Source organism: Vombatus ursinus, unplaced genomic scaffold (genome assembly GCF_900497805.2).
Source record: "Vombatus ursinus unplaced genomic scaffold, bare-nosed wombat genome assembly UNPS02003292.1, whole genome shotgun sequence".
Taxonomy (NCBI): Eukaryota; Metazoa; Chordata; class Mammalia; order Diprotodontia; family Vombatidae; genus Vombatus; species Vombatus ursinus.
The window spans coordinates 11,879,996-11,898,278 of NW_020943070.1; the positions used below are offsets into that span (position 1 = coordinate 11,879,996).

Sequence of the window (18,283 nt, forward strand, 5' to 3'; positions counted from 1 at the left end):
GTGACCCTGGGCATGTCACTTAACCCCAATTGCCTAAAAAGAAAAAAAAGAACATAAAAAGCCACAATGACAAGTAAGGCTGGTTGTAGGAGACAATAAACTGGATTTAAAGTGTAAGCTCCCTGAGGGCAAGGACCAATTCTCCATTTGGTAACTCACTCCATCCCCTACCACCCAGTACAGTGCTTTCTCCACACAAGGAGCCCCGCAATTACTTGTCAAATTAAAAAGCAAACAAAAGAATGCTTTAATAATAGCTGACATTTATTTTGTAAGGAAGAGGAGATCAATCCAAGATTCCTCAGGGCCAATTTCTCTTTTAATACAACTCTTTGAGCAAATAACCCCATTTTATAGTTGAGGAAACTGAGGCTCAGAGGGAAAGTGACTCACCCGAAGTAGTCTGGCTAAGTAAGAGTCAGAGGTGGGATTGGAACCCATTTCATTCTGACCTCAAGTCAAACACTCTGGCCACTACACTGCTCGGTCTCTAGCTCAGAGGTTGAGTTGATTGACAACTAACCAAATATTTATTATAGAAATTTGTTTTCAAAAAATGGGGAAACTGAGTCGCTTGCGCCATCAAAACCAACCAGGCTTACGTCCCTTTTGATAATCTAGACTCTTTGATCATTTATTCCTTCAGTTGTGCTCCCACAATTTATCATTCTAAGACAAACCCTTGGTGGACAGCTACCTGAAATACACCCAGCTGACTCAGGCCTTCAGCTTACAACTTCTAACAGTAGATGGCACTGTTCTGGGTCTCTCACCAAGTCTAATTGTTAGTTTAAAGAAACCTAACTACCAAAAGTTATCATTCAAAAAGGAAATAATAATAACTCCTGACAAACTGGGTTTTTTTTTTTCCCAAAGCAAATTATCGATTTCCTGCTTACAGAAAAAGAGATGTTAAAGACACACACACATACTCCATCTTCTCTTTCCTTGGTCCACTGATCTGGGAATATTATGGATATTTAAAAAAAAACCCAAAAAACAGGTATATGAGCCAGGGTAAGTCACTTATCACTCCAACTGCCTCACCAAAAAGCAAAAACAAAACAAAACAAAAACAAAAAACAAAACAAAACCTGGACCGATTAAGATCATAAAATTAAATAGCTTTTCAAAAGAATCTTCAAAGTATCACTCAGAAAACCAAGAGATTTATGGGAGCAAAAACAAACCCAAACTTTGGAAACCAAAGTGGGTATCCACCAGTTTTGTGGGATCAGAGAAGTAGAGCTACAAGGGGTCTTGGGACAGAGACCAACTCCTTCATTTTTACAGGTGAGGAAACTGAGTCACAAAGATATTAAATGACTTGCCCAAGGTCACCAAGCTAGGGAGCATCTGAAGCTGGATTCAAATTCAGGACTTTCTGACTCTGGCGTTCTACCCATCACAGTGGACTGAATGCCAGAGTCAGGATGACTGAGTTAGCCTCAAAAATCATTGTAAATAAATACAATGGACGTGTATAGCAAAGAGTGACTGTAAAGAATTCAGAGAAACACAGGATGCTTTAGCATCACAGATTTAGAGCTGGGAGGGAGCTTAGCACCTGGTCCAATATCCTTATTCTACAAATAAGGAAAAAGGAAATGACGAGCCTGTGGTCACAGAGGTAACAGCCAGAGTTGGGATTTGAACCCAAGTCCTCTGAACTCCAGGGACAGGGATCTGTTGAAGATACCAGTCTGCCCCCAACAAGTCACCTGGTGTCTTGGATTCTCAGGTTTCTTGGCTGTAAAATGGGCATAGTATTCCGTACGCTAACCCAATTCACACAGGGGTCATAAGAAAAGCATTCAGAGGGGGCAGCTAGGTGGTGCAGTGGATAGAGCTCTGGCCTTGGAGTCAGGAAGACCTGAATTCAAAACCAGCCTCAGATGCTTGATACTTACTAGCTGTGTGACCCAGGGCAAGTCACTTAACCCCAATTGCCTCACCAAAAAAGAAAAAAAAAAAGCATCCAGAAAACCTAAAATTGTTATATAAACGGGCATTGCTTTTAATTTGGAATGTCAGATCCTGGCACACAGTAAACACTGGCTGATGCTCCATCTGTCTACTGGAGGAATCTGGCATAGTGAGAGCCAGCTGTGCCATATGACCCTCAAGCCCCTCTCAAATCCGGAGTTCTCAAATGAAAGAAGGCGAGCCGCTTTGGTTTCTAAGCATTGGCTAGCTCTGATGCAGACTCAGAATTACAAGGAAGAAATCATTCAGCAATCAGATTAAACACCCTCATCTACAAACGGATCGATTTCATCCAATTTATGTAAGGAAACTATAAATGGCTTAAAAGATCTTCAGACTTTAAATGCTGTTGATTTGAATCTTTACTTAAAAAGAAAAAAAGATAAATTAGCTATCTTTCTTTAGGGGGGAAAATGTGCGGGTGGCAGGGGAGGGGGTGTTATGGGGTGAACTGAAGGACATAAGACTTCATTTGAGACAAATTCTGTGTTTAATGTGTTCCATGTGCTCTCTCTCTCACACATTCTCCCTCTCTCTCTCTCACACACACACACACACATACACACACATACACACACACACACACACACACACACACAAAACGGCAGAGTCAGCAAACACTAGAGCTGAGGGTTGACCCCACTCCTCTTCCCAAACATCTGGTTCCCCAGCCTTACTTAAGATGATCAAAAATAGGAAATCCTTATTTTATAAAAAATAATTTTTGACATGAAAAAATACTTGTAAAAAGCCTTCACGAGTTGTCTAGTTTAACTCCTTCATTTTACAGATAAGGAAACTGAGGCTAAGGAAGGAATCATTGATTTGGAGTTGGGAGGTACTGCCCAGGTCATTTCACAAATGAGGAAACTGAGTCCAGAAAAGTTAACTGACTTAAGAGATTTAGAGCCAAAAGAGGTCACAGAATACAACTCCCTCTTTTTACAGATGAGGAAACTGAGGACCAGAGGGGCATGACTGCTTCTGCTGACAAGGGAAAAAAATTATATTTCACCCCACATCTAGAAAGAAGGGGGAAATGGATAGAAGGCCAGGATGCATGATTTCAGGTAACTTTGGAGTCTATCTCTTTAGCTGTAAAATGAGAACATTCACCTTGATCTTGTCAAAGGTGCTTTTCAACTCCAAATTCTGTGACTAGGACTGAGTTACATAGGGATGAGGCCTGTGATTTTATCGGGGTGGGGAACTTTCTGATGAAGAAACTCTCTTTACCAATGCACAAGGCGACCTTCTTCTCTGCTTGGTATAGTCTTTTTTTTTTTTTAATTCCAGGTAAGGCAATCGGGGTTAAGTGACTTGCCCAGTGACACAGCTAGTAAGTATCAAGTGTCTGAGGTCAGATTTGAACTCCCTCCTGACTCCAGGGCCAGTGCTCTATCCACTGCTCCACCTAGCTGCCTCCATGCTTGGTCTAGTCTTAGAAAGCTCCTGGGGTAGTGAGCTTCAATGACTTACTCAGGGTCACCCTGCCAACATGAATCAGAGGCTTCCCTAGTGGCTCTGTCCACTGACCACACCGCCGTCCATTTCCGCCCCCTAGTAGAACACCCAAAGGAATTCAACAAGTCTCTTCGTGCGCATGAAGCTTTTAGGAGAGCATTAACTCCTGCTTCATTTCACAGAATTAGCATTGCAAAGGAATCCAGGGCCATCTGGTCGAACCCCTCCACCTGGAAAAGACGCCCCATAACTGCAAAGCCTGGAGTTATCAAGCGCTCCGGTTCAAGCCCTAACCATCTCTCCAAAGGCCTTCTAACAGCCCCCCTGCCTCCCTCCAATGTAGACAGGCTACCTGACAGGGCAGATTTCACCGACCTTCACTACTGCCTCAATGAACAAAAAATAACCCACCTCCTTTCGGTATTTAAAGTCATTCTCTACCTGGCCCCAAACTACCTTTCTAGCCTTAGTACACACTCCTCATCCCAGCCGCGTAATCTGGGAACCTGCCCTGGTACTGGCCCACTTACACTGGACCCCATGGCCAGAAGGCTCTCTCCTCACATCTGCGTCAGAATCTCTCCCTCAAGACTCAGCCCACGAAGCCTCCCCTGACCTGTCCAACGGCTAAGGCCGTCTCCCTGCCACGCTAACATACACCATGTTTAACAACATCCTATTTATCCTCTTTATTTATCCCATGTGCATTTATTTAGGCTCTTTCACCTTAAAAAAAAAATAAGACATTTTAAAGATTTTAAAACCAGTTCCCCAAAAAAGTCTGGGGCAAATCAAGCAGTCTCTCTCGGTGTGGGAACATTTTTCATAACAGCAGCAAGTTTAGAGCTGACATCAAATGAGGCAGAATGTAAACTGGAGTCTTAGATCACTGTGTCACTGAAGAAACAGTTTACGAGCTGTGTTCTTTCTCGGTGACACCATTATCACCCAGATTTAAGAGTCCGTGACATGCACCGGGGAGCAGACGGTCCAAGGGACTTTGGAGTTGCATCAATCGATCAAAAATTCCTCCTACCGCCTTCTTTTTTTCAAGACTTTCCATTCTAGAAAGCCGCTGGGGAGTAAGGATCTTTCTGAATACCCTCCTCCTCTGAAGAGTGGGGGGCTCATTTCAGCTCAGAAGTTTGTGCATGTGTGCATGTACACACACACACACACACACACGCCTAATTCTTAGTTCTTGTTCTCTGAATTTGCTCTGGGATGCTGGGCAAATTTCCCGTCAAATCTAGGAAAGAGGAAAACTTTTCTCATCTGAAAAGACAAATAGTTGGACCTCATGGTGTCTAAATATTCCCATTTTAAAACTCTATGCCTGGCTTAAGGCCTAAGGCTCTCCTATACAGGACTTATATACGGGCCATCTTTCCTTCCTCTACTGAAGCTTATTAACTGTATAATATAACAGGTTCCCAAGTGTTAGCTAGGTGATTTGATCAATTAATCCCTGCTAATGAGAATTCTGATAACAGTGCTAATGACTGACCGGCCTTCCATATATTACATGGATGTATACATGTAGTATACAGCTACATAATGTGCGTGTCTTAACAGTAGCGGGGTAGGGCAGTGGATAGAGCACTGGTCCCAGAGTCAGGAGGACATGAGTTCAAATCTGACCTCAGATATTTTACTAGCTGTGTGACCCTGGGCAAGTCACTTAACTGCCTCAAAACAAACAAAAAAAAAACCAAACAAACAAAAAAGTGGTCTCTGGAGAAAGGGAGGTATAGTGAATAGAGAGAGTTGGCATTAAAGCCAGGAAGACCTAGGTTCAAATCCTGCCTCTGATACATACTAGCCTGGGCTAGTCACTTACTCTCCCAACGTTGCAGATAATTCTCTAATATGATATACTGTAAAGAAAGAGCTGACCTGCTGGTAGGGGGAGTTCTCTATACCCAGGAAATCAGGTTAGTTCCTATTCCTCTCTCTGGAAAAAAAAATAACTAGATAAGGGTCATTAAAGCGTCTTTTTTTTTTTGGTGAGGCAATTGGAGTTAAGTGACTTGCCCACGGTCACATACCTAATGAGTGTTATGTTTCTGAGGCCACATTTGAACTCAGGTTCTCCTGACTCCAGGGCCGGTGCTCTATCCGCTGCGCCACCTAGCTGCCCCCAAAGTATCTTTTAAAAAAGAAATAAAAGGGGGCAGCTAGGTGGCGCAGCGGATAGAGCACCGGCCCTGAATCCAGGAGGAGCTGAGTTCAAATCCGGCCTCAGACACATAACACTTACTAGCTGTGACCCTGGGCAAGTCACTTAACCCCATTGTCTAGCCCAAAAAAAAAAAAAAAGAAATAAAAGGAGGGCCAGAAAGAAGCACAGCCAGGCAGGATAGCTCTGAAAGCTACAGCTTAGCCTTAAATTTAGGCACGTGCCTAACATCACCCAGGTAGCACATGAAAGTGGAGGGATCTGAACCTGGTACCTGGATCTTACATTAGAGCTATGAGGGACCCCCCAGAATCACCTCTCACTTTCCATAGAAGCAGCTGGGCCCTAGAGGGGTTAAAGGCCTGCCCATGATCACACACGCAGTAAAAGATGGATTCTAAACCCAATTCCCCGACCCCAGTGGCCTTGAATGATTATCAAGACAGCCCAGCCTCCTCTCAGAAGAGCTGCCCACGTGCTGGAAATGGGGAGGGGGCAATGCCTGCTCAGAAGCCAGGCCTCAGCCCAAGCGCTCCCCAATACCCCTGAAAGCCAATGACGAGCGTCACTTCAGAGGAGCATAGAGGCCGGGGGCATTTAATACAACAACATAAAATGGGGAGCATTCGTTTGCAAAGGCCCCCGATCTTTGAAACTGGAAGATTCTCCAGTTCCTGATGATAGCGAGATTCCACTCCCCATGCAGTCACTGCTAACCCTGAATTACTTGAAAAAAAAAGGATGGTAAAGGAAGGAGTGGAGAGGGAGAGAGGAGGGGAGAGAGAAAGAAGACAGAGACAAAGAGGAGAGAGACAGGAAAAAAGAGAAGAGAGAGGAGAGAAAGAAAGAAAGAGAGAGGAGAGGAGAAGGGAGAGAGAGATCGCTATAAAAACCACCTTCCTATGCATCATTCACCAAGCTATTGGCAATGGCCAGGGCATCCATCACAGATCAACAGCACAAACCACAGATTTTATCTCCGTACCTTGCTCTTCCACCTGCCAGCCATACATGCGGGAATCCTGCAAGGCCTGCCCTAACAGAGCCGCCTGGTGCATGAGTTTCTTGGGTATACAGCCGACATTTACACACGTCCCTCCAAGACCTACAAGAAGGTTTTAAAAAGGAATACTTTTAGCACAGCTGATGGCCCAAATCACGCCCAACAAAGTCAATGGCAAGAATTATTTTTAAGGGGCAGCAACGTGGTGCAGTGGATAGAGCACCGGGCCTGGATTCAGGAGGACCCGATTTCAAATCCGGCCTCAGACACATAACACTTACTAGCTGTGTGACCCTGGGCAAGTCATTTAACCCCACTGCCTAACCAAAAAAAAAAAAAAAAAAAAAGAATTATTTTTTAAAAAATAATAAAATTTTTTAAATTAAAAAATAAAACCAACAAACAAGAATTATTACGATTCTATTCCACAAATTTTTTAGGAATGGTGTTGGCCAGAGTGGGTGGCGTTCCAATCCATCTAAAAACTGATTTACCTGATGTGCTTCAATCAATAATTAGTAACAATCTATTCATTTTAATTAATTTAATATTAATTCATCCCTTCAACAAGCATAATAAGCACCTACTATGTGTTAAGCACTGGCCTAGGCCCTGAGGAAATAAAGACAAAAATACAAGTCCCTGCCCTTGAGGAGTTTACATTTATGTTACTTATATTATATTTATCTAATTATATGCATATATAATTAGAGATATATGTGGCTCTATAATTATATTTGCAACAATTTAAAGACGATGGAAATCACAAAGTTCCCTGTAGAATATAAGCTCCTTGAGGGCAGGGTCAGCCTTATTTTGGATCTATAGCTCAAGTGCCTGGCATTTTTATTTTGTGATTTCATCACTGTAGGGAACTCCCAGTTTGTAAATTCCCTTCACCAAAGTAGGCTGGCACCTGGTCATAAGAGGTTGCCTGGAACTTGGGAGGGATTTGATAGGTGCTCAGTTGATTGATTCATTTTCTTTTCCCAATCTTTAGGTACTCCTCTGAGGCTGCTGCCTACCCATCTCTGCCTGCCCACCCTTGTTTCTCAGAAAGGAAAACATTCTCCGAGAAAAGAAATGAAAGTTGTCCTCGGGAGAATTCAGGTCACGAAGGGTCGATGAAAACCTAGAAGAGGGAATCCTTCCTAGTTCTGCCCAATGGGTAAAAAAAGAAATTTACAATCATAGGATTCCAGAATGAGAGCTGGAAGGGTCCTCAGAGGCCATCTCATCCATTTTACAGACGGGGAAACTGAGGTTCAGGGAATGAACAGTCCAAAGTCAAACAGCTAATAAGCAAGCAGAGATGGGAGTGCCACCCTCCGGCAACTTTCAGATAAAACAAAAAGCCATCTTCCTGAGAAGGAAAAACCCAAGCCTGTACATCATGCCAACTCATTACCCCCAGAGTAAAGCAAGCCACAGGGTACATACAGGAGGCCGAGAGAAGGGGCCGCCCCAAGGGAGGAGAGGCATTTAGCTTCCCCACATTTGCAATTATGGAGGCACAAAGAATAGAATTGGCTTCCTCCCCATAAATGTTGTTCATGATTAAAGATAGACAGCCCCGATCTACCACAGCAGGCTGAAAGCTAATTATGCTAGTCTATTTCCCCATCGAGAATGAAATGTGTTATGATTAAACGTCTATTCTGTGAGTCAGGGTGGTCCGGGGAAAGCCCACTGGCCAAATCCATCATTCCATTCCTTAATGCTGACCCCTTTTTCATCTACCAGCCAGCCAATCCACTGAAGAATCCTGGTAATTTCTCTGCGCCGCAAAGAACAGTGGCCTGGGGTTGGGGAGTCATGATAAGCACCCGCAGTTCAGCCCCATCTCCACCACCTACCTGTAACACATAACCTTGGGCAGAGCTTTTAATCCCTCCCAGTCTTAGGTGGTAGTAATAACATGCTTTAGAGTTCTGAAAAGGCTTTCATGAACATAACCTCATTTGATCCTCATAATAAACTTTTAAGGCAGGGCAGGGCAAGAAATGATATCCTTGTTTTTACGGATGAAATCACCAGGGTTGGAGAGACTTCAATTTTGCCTTTGGTTAATTTTTAAAAGTTTTTTTTATTAATGCCTTTTATTTTCACATCAGTTATTTCCATCAATACCAGACACAAAATCCTTCCTACCCCATCTAACGAACCTTCCCTTGCAACAAATTAAAACAGCCCAACAAAATTAACTGGCACTCCACGTCTGACAGCATATGCAACATTTTACCCTGTAACCATCACCCTTCATCTCTCTACCCAAAGCAGGGGTTCTTAACCTTGTTTGGGATTCTGGCAGAGTGGTGAAGGCCAGACCCTTTCTTAGAATCATGCTTTCAAATGCATAAAATATAAAGGAATATATAAATATATATAATATATATTTAATATAATATATAATATATATGAAATAAAATACAAAGATTTACAAAGGAAACTTGATTATAATTTAACTTCATATAATTTTTAAAATTGTAGCAAAATAAAGTTAACCAAAATATAAAAAAATAAAATAAAATCAATTCCACAGAACTCAGTTTAAGAGCCCCTGACCTAAAAGGATGTTTTTCTAGAACCAAGATTGGTCATTACAATAACAGCACGCATAGCTTTCTGTGGTCTTTTCATTTACATTATTTTCTCTCTCTAGTATAATTTTAATAATAATAATAATAAGTGGCATTTAAATAGTGCTTTAAGGTTTGCAAAAGGTTTTACAAATATTTTTTCTATTTGATCCTCACAACCACCCTGGGAGGCAGGTATGATTATTATTCCCACCTTGCAGATTAGAAAACTGGACAGACTGAGGTTAAGGGACAAATTCATACAGCTGGAATTAGGTCTGCTTGATTTCAAGTCTAACAAGCAATCCACTAGTCCCTGCTACCTCTAATTGCCACCTGCCTCAGAACCTCAAGGTTAATTTAGGGTGAGAGAGAGATGCCAGAGACTTGGGCGTCTGATTTATCAAAAGCAAATCCTGAAGCACCTGGGATGACAGCGTGAAAGCTAAAATCAATCTCCGAGGTCACTATCATTTAATAGATAAGGAAATTCAAGCACAGAGAGATTTAGTCCAAGGTCACATGGAAGAACACGGATTTGAACTCAGTTCCTCTGACTGCAAATCCAGGGTTCCTTAAGGTGAGTAGAATACCACATCTGTCACTTTACTGATATACAAAGTTACTCTGATGAAAAAAAAAAAAACAACAGCCCCTTAGGTATCTCTCTGCATTAGCACTCTGAACAGGAAGATTCTAAATAAGAGCAAAATGGTATTAGCCTGAATGATGAAAAATTATAAAGATTTATCTTGTCTCTAGAGAACTGAGACTGAAGCGTCTCCTCCCTCCTGACAGAAAGGCAGAGGGCAGAACGTGGCACACAGTGCCAAATGAGGCCTGGTTTTGTTTAACTGGGTTTCTCTGTTAAAGAAACCCTCTCCCAAAGGACTCATGATGAAAAATGTTATTCACTCCCCAGAGAGAAAAGTGATGAGCTCTTGAGTGCAAAAGCTGAAGTATAATGTTCTCACTTTCTATATTTTTCTTGCTTTTTTTGTGACATGGCTAATATGGAAATATGTTCTGCATGATTTCACATGTATAGTTGACATCATATTGTTTGCCTCAGTAGGTGGGGAAGGGCCTGAGGGAGGGAGAGAATTTGGAACACAAAATCTTTTTTAAAAAGTGTTAAAAAAAAATATTTTTTTTCCAAAAAAGAAACATTCCAAATAACTACACAATGCATAAATATTTGGAATGAGCCTTTACTCCAGTGACTGGTATCTGTGTGCGTGTGTGTGAAAATACATATCCACACACACACACACACACACACACACACACACACACACACATACTTTTACGTATGCCTGCGTATATTGCTAAATATGCATACACATACACAATATTAATATTAATAAAGAGCTAGCATTTTAAAAACAGAAAGAAACCTTCTCCTTTGGGTCATGGTGGGAGAAGGGGCATAGCCAGAGCTGACCACAAGGTCAAAAACAAAGGCGTGAATAAAACTTTTTCTTCAAATGCCAAGGGACAGTAAATGTCCTCTTTGATGAGAACGCCAGAAGTCAATGAGCAGTAATGACCCTGGCAAAGAGGACGTTGGTTTTATGAACTAGATGAAGCGAGGATACTAATTCGGGCTTCTGCTTTTAAACTGTGAAATAAGGGGAGACTTGAAGATCGTGGAGACCTCGTTCAACTCTTGGGTAATCCAAGTTGCCCCAAAGGCTTGACCCGCTGTTGGAGGCTTGCTTGTGGCAACATCTTCATTGATATTCCAAGCCCAAAGTTGGCAGTACTTAATAAAATCGAATGCCAATGAAAAACTCCAACCTGATTCAGTTTGATCCAACTGCTAGACCAGACCAGTGTCTAATTTTATCAACGAGTTTCATAAGCAAATGACTTCACAGCTTAAAAAATAAAATTAAATAAACCTCCTTCCTACTGATCTGCATCTGAGATATTGAGAAAAACTTACCCCATCTATTTCCAAGAGGAGTCGGAGTGACAAAGTCTAACACCATGATCTTCTTGCCATATTTAGCCGCCTCCTGGGGAGCAAATTTAATAAAATTAATATCCAAAAATGAGGTTAGAGAGTGTCTTGTAGTTAAAGGGTCCTGTTGTTTTTCATTAAGCCATAATGACTGAAGCATGACTGGTTATTAATCCCAGCAAAACTTCATAGGCCAAGGTCATTATCATAACTGGGATGAAAATGAAAAGATATACATAGAGATACTCGGGGGCAGTCTTAAAATGTGCAATGAAATTCCACTCTAGGAAATTATTGCCTGAGTCAGATACCCTGGACACTCCATTTAATAATTAAGCAGTAACAGGAAAAGGTCAGGCGATTTCCAAAAAACTTAAGTGACCAAAAACAATAGATATGTTAATTTCCAAGAGCCCTTGTCTCTATGTGTTCTTTATAAAGAAATCAGAAATTGAATTGACCATATACAACAAATAAGCCATTACTACAGTGAGTTAAGGCTGAACGCGAGAGATTTTTCTTTTGAAACTGTCAAGCACCATCCTTCCTGTAAAGGGTATTTCTCAAGCATGATCTGTCCTGTCTACAGGTCCCCAAGTCACAGGATCATAGATTAGACGTAAAAGGGACCTTCAAAGTCATAGAGTCCAACCTTCTCAGACCCAGGAAGGTGATGACTTGTCCAAGGTCATACCAGTTAACAGACATCAGAGGTAGGATTTGAACCCAGAGGCTCTGATTCCAGAACCAGGGTCCTTTCCAATGAACCTCAAGAATTTGATGTGTTTCTCAACAGGTTTATTCTTCTATGGAACCGTTACTCTGCGTCGAAAATAATCTCTATCTAGCTATGTGACCCTGGACAAATCACTTACCCTCTCAACAAACTAGCCGGCTATCTAAAAATGTAAAGTTATGGGTGAAACAATTATCTGTTCTGCATTGGTGGGGCGATAGCAGGTACTTAATAAATACTTTTTCATTCATTCATTCATTCATTCTTGCCTCTGTATACCCAGCACAAAGCTAGGTGCACACAGCAGACACAAGAAATATTTATCAAATTTAACCCCGACCTAAACCCAAGCCCTGATGTTAGCACGGCAGCGGGCACTTCAATCTTAACTTTAAAACAAAGAGACATTTTTTGCCTTTCTTGGCTTCATTTTCATCCTCCCTCCCTGATCACCACTTCATTCGCCTCCAGCAGATGTTACAGCAGATGGTCCGAGACGTCGATCTTCAAACCCTCCTCAAATGCATGAGCTCACCTTCACTCGGGCCCTTGAAGGGAACACCGCCGGCACATTCAGCCCCTACCTCCCCTGGCTGGGCCCTTCCACTTCTAAACTCCCCTGATGAGCTTATCTCCCTTTTCCATCCCAGGGAGACTCACAGAATCATAGCTGTTGGAAGTTAATTTCTAGAGCCTTCAGCTGCTCAAATGGGGCAATTCAGGGCAGAAAAATCTTGTTAATGAATGATGAAGAGGACAGCGTTTGGCCTGGAGAAGACAGATCTTTCCTCTCCCACCTAGGACGTGAGGAAACACCCCCTCCATCACCTCCACTTCTTGGGAGCCCTGATTTCCTTTGAGGCACATCATGCGACAGGCAACTAATAAATGCTTACTAATTGATTAAAACTCCCACCTACCTTACAGTAATATTTTCTGTATAGACTTTATACAGTCAAGTGGCCTCTCCTATTAGAACATAAGCTCCCTGAGGACAGGGGCTCTCATTTTGTCTTTGTAGCCCCAGTCCTTAGCATGTGCTTGCAAAATGGTAGATGGGAGGGGCAGCTAGGTGGCGTAGTGGATAGAGTTTGGGCCTTGGAGTCAGGAGGACCTGAGTTCAAATCTGACCTCAGATACTTGACACTTACTAGCTGTGTGACCCTGGGCAAGTCACTTAACCCCAATTGTCTCAGCAAAAAAAAAAAAGGTAGATGAGAGGCAGACTGGCTAGAGTTCTGGTTTTGGATTTAGAAAGACCCAAGTTCAAATCCCTGGGCAAGTCTTTCTCAACCTCAGTATTTGTTGTTCAGTTGTTTTCAATCATGTCAGACTCTTTGTGACCCCAACTGGGGTTTTCTTGGCAGAGATACTGGTGAGGTTTGCCATTTCCTTTTCCAGCTCATTTTACAGATGGGGAAACTGAGGCAAACAGGGTAAAGTGACTTGCCCAGGGTCACACAGTTAGTGTCTGAGGATGGATTTGAACTCAGAAAGATAAGTCTTCCTGACTCCAAGTCCAGCACTCTGTGCACTATGGCGCCACCTAGCTGCCACTAATATATTCACCTGTAAAATGGGTATAAGAATAGCACATCATGTAAAGTGTTATATAAGTGCTGGCTAATATTAATACATGCTTGTTGACTGAACAAACAGAGAAAGGAAAGAGAGTAGGGTTAGCAGTATCTTCATTAGCATTGGCCCTAAACTGGAAATATTGCTTTCAGATCAATAGTTCAGTTATGTAGATGGAGATTTCTTTCTTCCTGGTCCCCAGAAGTTTTACATATTTGATTATCCACTAGGGGAAATCTACGTGGTGTAGTGGTGGATACAGCCTGCCTCAGTTTCTTCATGAAATATGAAGTGAACAGACAAGAAGGCTTTTGGGGTGCCTTTGAGCTCTAAATCTCTGGTCCTATAATCTTAGATGAGTTTTGGGTTGGGTTTTTTTTTTTTAAATTTCCTGGAACTCAGTTTCTTCTTCTGTATAATGGTCTCTAAGACTCTTTCACCAACAGACGACCCACTCACTGGCGGGTTAGGAAAGCAACTCCAAATGCACGTACCTTGGCAGCCGCCAGGCCTCCAGAACCCCCTCCAATGATAATGAGGTCATAGTCGTAGGACTCGGGGGTCTCTTCTGACCCATTCATTCTGTACAGATTTTGAGGTGTGTCTTCCTTTTTGGCCTGAAGGAAAACAAAAAGGGAAAAGGTTTCACTCCAAAGCAGCCCTCACCAGGGACTCCAGGAAACCCACCGCTTGGAATAAAACATCCCAGATGATCAAAATTACTCCACATGTTCTTGGCTCCCAATACCAGAATACAAGTGTAAACTCTTGCTTAGAGGTCATCAGTCTAGGGGCAGCTAGGTGGAGCAGTGGATAGAGTACCAGCCCTGGAGTCAGGAGGACCAGAGTTCAAATCCAGCCTCAGATACATAACACGCACTAGCTGTGTGACCCTGGGCAAGTCACTTAACTCCAACTGCCTCACCAAAAAAAAAAAAAAGAGAGAGAGATCATCAGTCTTTGGATTTAGGAAGAGAGTTTTCTTACTTCTCCCTAGGAGCTTTACATATTCCACCAACCCTCAGTGGAAAGGCAATATTGCATAGCGGATAGAGGTGGCCTCGGTTTCATGAAGATCCCGAGTTCAAATCCTGCCTCCAACCCATCCTGGCTGTGTGACTCCGGGTGAGTAATTTGTCCTCTCTGTGCCCCAGACAGCTTTCTAAGATTATAAACTACACAACAGTTGTCAAAAAGTCAAGTTGAGATGAATTTATAGAATGTAAAATAAGCAGATTTGGGAATATATGGCAAAGTAAAAGAAAAGGACAGAACAGAAACACCATTCCACTGCGTAATTACCATCGCCAAGCTCATTCCCAAAGACGAGAGAAGGAAATGTACTTCCCTCTCTTTTTTTTAGAGGTGGGAGTCTCCGGGTGAGGGATAAGTCATACACGGTCAGACTCAGTCAATGTGTTGGTTAGTTTTGTTTAAATGCCTTTTCTGCCCCCTTTTAAAAACATCTCTCACACCCGCTTGAAAGCCAGCTCATGAGACCCAAGTCCATTGTTGATGTTTTCAGGGTAAGTATTTATCCCCCTTGAAATTGGCAAATGCTATAAATCAGGGCTTGATTCATTGTTTTAATTACTTGCTAGATTTGTGAAAAGGATGAATAAAATGTTAAAGCAGATTAAACTAAAAAGTGTGTCAAGTATGCATTCCCCACCCCCCAGAGAACTAGCTGTTAAACATTTTCCAGCCTGTCACTGCTTACAATGGGAGGGCAGAGGAAAGGGATGTAAAAAACAAGAGACCAATTCATTGGAGTTTTTTTTTTAAATTGCCAGCCAGCGTCGGTGCAAGGACTTTCCTTATCCCAGGAGATCCCTCAGATGAGGTCCCCTGAATTCAAAGGTCCAGACCAAACACTGGAAGAAAGAATGAAAAACTGGGCAGAATAAGGAAAGACCTGGGTTCAGATGCCTGCTAACGCCTCCCAGCCATGTAAGCATGGGCAAGTCACTGAGAAACTCTCTGAGCCAGTCCTCATCTGTAAGGTAAGGCAACAGCAGTACCTACCACACTGCGTTGTTGCAAGGGTTGAGTGAGATACTATAAAGGCATCATGAGAACCTTAAAACACTGTAAAATGTCAGTTGTTATTACCCTCTACCAGGGGTGGGGAGACCTGCAACTTCAAGGCGACCTTCTAGGTCCTCAAGTGTGGTTGGGCTATACGTGAGGATCTAGAGGGCTGTATGTCGCCTCGATGACAAAGGTCCTCCATCCCTGCTAATGAGGTGGCTTAAGGAAATTATATTAGTCTGAAAGGCAGTATGGAAAAAGGACTCAGCTTTGCATCACAGACCTTAAGCTTGAATCCTATCAAGCACTTACTACTTGTGTGCTAGTTAACTTCTCTAGGACTCGATTTCCTCACCTGTAAAATGAGCAGGTTTGGATTGAAAGACCTCTAAGGTCTTAGATCTCTTATCATCCTATATAAAATGTCAGAATTCCAAAAGACTCATGATGGAAAATGTTATCCACATCCAGAGAAAGAACTGTGGAGTCTGAATGCAGATCGAAGCATACTATTTTTTCTTTTTTTTTTTGTTTTTTCTTTCTCGTGGTTTTCCCCTTTTGTTCTGATTTCTTCTTTCACAACATGACTAATGTGGAAATATGTTTAATATGATTGTGTGTATATATATATATATATATATACATATATATACACTGTATGTCAGATTGCTTGCTGTCTTGGGGAGGGAGAGAAAAATTTGGAGCTCAAAATCTTAAAACTATCTTTACATGTAATTGGAAAAAAATAAAATACTATTAAGGAAAAAAAAAAGAAAATGTCAGAACTCTGATTAACGCAGCCACAGATGATGAAACATACCTCCCCTCCTCTCAACAGAGAGGTGGTGGGCCGTAGGTGTGGAATGAGGCATACACAGTCAGACATGGCCTAATGCATAAGTGAATATTTTTGTTACAACAGAAGGCAATAATGTGGGGAAAGGGGGAACCACTAGAAACTGACATTGACATAAAAAAATTGATATAATAAAAAATGATGAAATTGGTATAAAAACTTCAATAAAATATTCATTTACATTAAAGAAAAAACTAGGCTGGGTCTCTGGAAATTTCACAAAGGCAGGCATAAAGACAAATGCTTTCTTCCTAGAGCCCTTTTAATTTAACAGGTTGTCAAAAGAACCCATGGTTGCTCTAAGTGAGTCCAGGGTAGAAACATTCTCTAGGCACAAGTCAGTCAAGGATGGGCATGGAAGGGTGAGCTAGGTAAGGCAGGGAACCAAGAGGGCAACCCTGCCAGAATAAAGGTAGGGTGCCAAGTACTACAATAGTACCATCCCAAGATTTTCAGAGACTATTTTCAGGACTCATTACAGGTCCTTTATGGTGAAACAAAAACAAAAAAAAAAAAGCTGAAACATCAACACAAACCATTAGCATTTCACCTTTCCTGTGGGTAAATATTCTGGACAGAGGCTGCGGCCATCCACTTTGACAGAGGTAATTTGCAAAGTGGGTTTCTTTCGCTTCTATGCCCCGTTAAGTCCTCTGTAGTAGATTTAGGGTGGGCAAATCCATATTCTTTGCATATTAAGGTTTCCAGTCCTAAAGAATTACCGTTTTAATTAAATGGGGGAGCTCAGAAGAAATCACTCGGTAATTCTTATCCGCATTTGGCCCCGTTTCACCGCAGCTGGTGAAAACGGCTTTGGGGATGTAATCTAATTTAAGAGTCTGCCCTTTATAACTCAGACTCTAGAGAAATGCGGGGTGGCGTTGGGTCGTGTAAAATTGTTCATCTGCGCTTCTTTATGTAAAGGAAAATATTGTATTGTCATGAAAAATTGGATGATTTTACTGTAAAAGGCAATGAGGACAAGGAAAGAGCTCTGAGATTGGAGGCAGAAGGCCTGGCTGGAATCATGGCTGTTTAACCTCCCTGGCCCTCAGTTTCCTCCTGTGTCAAAGGAGGGGTTTGAATGAGATGACCCCTAAGGTCCTTTCCAGGACTGCACCGATAGTCCTACAGAAAGAGAAAGTGGACCAGAGGGGAAAGGGAGCAAGGAGGAAAGGTTTGAGAACGTGGAAAGAGCGGCCCCTCCACTTACCGGCTCAGGCTGAATGGTTCTGCTACCAGATGGAGGGGGAGGCAGGCAGGAGTTGGGATCAGGAGGAGGGGGCTGGGGTGTGGACAGCAGCAAGGGGGCAGCTTGGGGAGGAGGGATGGCACCAAGGCGGCGCCTCTGTCTCCTTCTTGAGGGCATCGGTGGGGGCAGTTCAAGGTACAACGTGAAAGCACCAGGGACCCAGCAATATTCGTACCAGACAAAGGAGAACCTGGCAGGCGTAAAGTCAAAGGTGGGGAAGCACAGCCAGTATCCAAAGGGCATCATGACTGATGCTCCACCTTCAACGCAAGCCACTGTGGGAGGAAAACAGAGTTCAATATCGAAGGCAGCGGGGTACAGTGGAAAGTGCCCTGGGCTCTGGAGTTAGATCCCACCTTGGAGGGACACTTAGTACCTTTGTGACCCTGGGCAAACCCCAGCATCCCTGGGTCTCAGTTTCTGTATCTGTAAAATAAAAGACTAGCACTAATGTGCCCTCCAAGGGTCTCTCCAGCTCCAGGTCAATAAACCTTACGATCTCCCCTGGGCCTCAGTTTACTCATCTGTACCAGAGGTTTGGACAGATGGCTTGCTAGCCCTAGTTCAAGGAACCTCTCGTCTCATTCCACTCACTGGCACGGCCAACAGGAATCTGAACTTGGCACAGCGAGTCAACGTGCCTGATTTTCTTT

At 42.7% G+C, this 18,283-nt stretch overlaps 1 protein-coding gene across 6 annotated transcripts in view; it reads right to left on the minus strand.

Annotated features, from left to right (window-relative positions):
• TXNRD1 (thioredoxin reductase 1) overlaps nucleotides 1-18,283 on the minus strand; it is a 91,201-nt gene that overhangs the window by 28,247 nt on the left and 44,671 nt on the right. For 5 of the 6 annotated variants that reach the window (XM_027872314.1, XM_027872305.1, XM_027872299.1 and 2 more), the window contains exons 2-4: nucleotides 13,986-14,108; nucleotides 11,160-11,232; nucleotides 6,615-6,734 (exon numbers count right to left, since the gene is read on the minus strand). In XM_027872314.1, the coding sequence (XP_027728115.1) occupies nucleotides 6,615-6,734; nucleotides 11,160-11,232; nucleotides 13,986-14,072 (280 nt within the window). In that variant the 5' untranslated portion in view covers nucleotides 14,073-14,108. Of the gene's footprint in view, nucleotides 1-6,614; nucleotides 6,735-11,159; nucleotides 11,233-13,985; nucleotides 14,109-17,591; nucleotides 17,906-18,283 lie in introns of all 6 variants that reach the window. The other variant, XM_027872283.1, reaches the window with a different exon arrangement.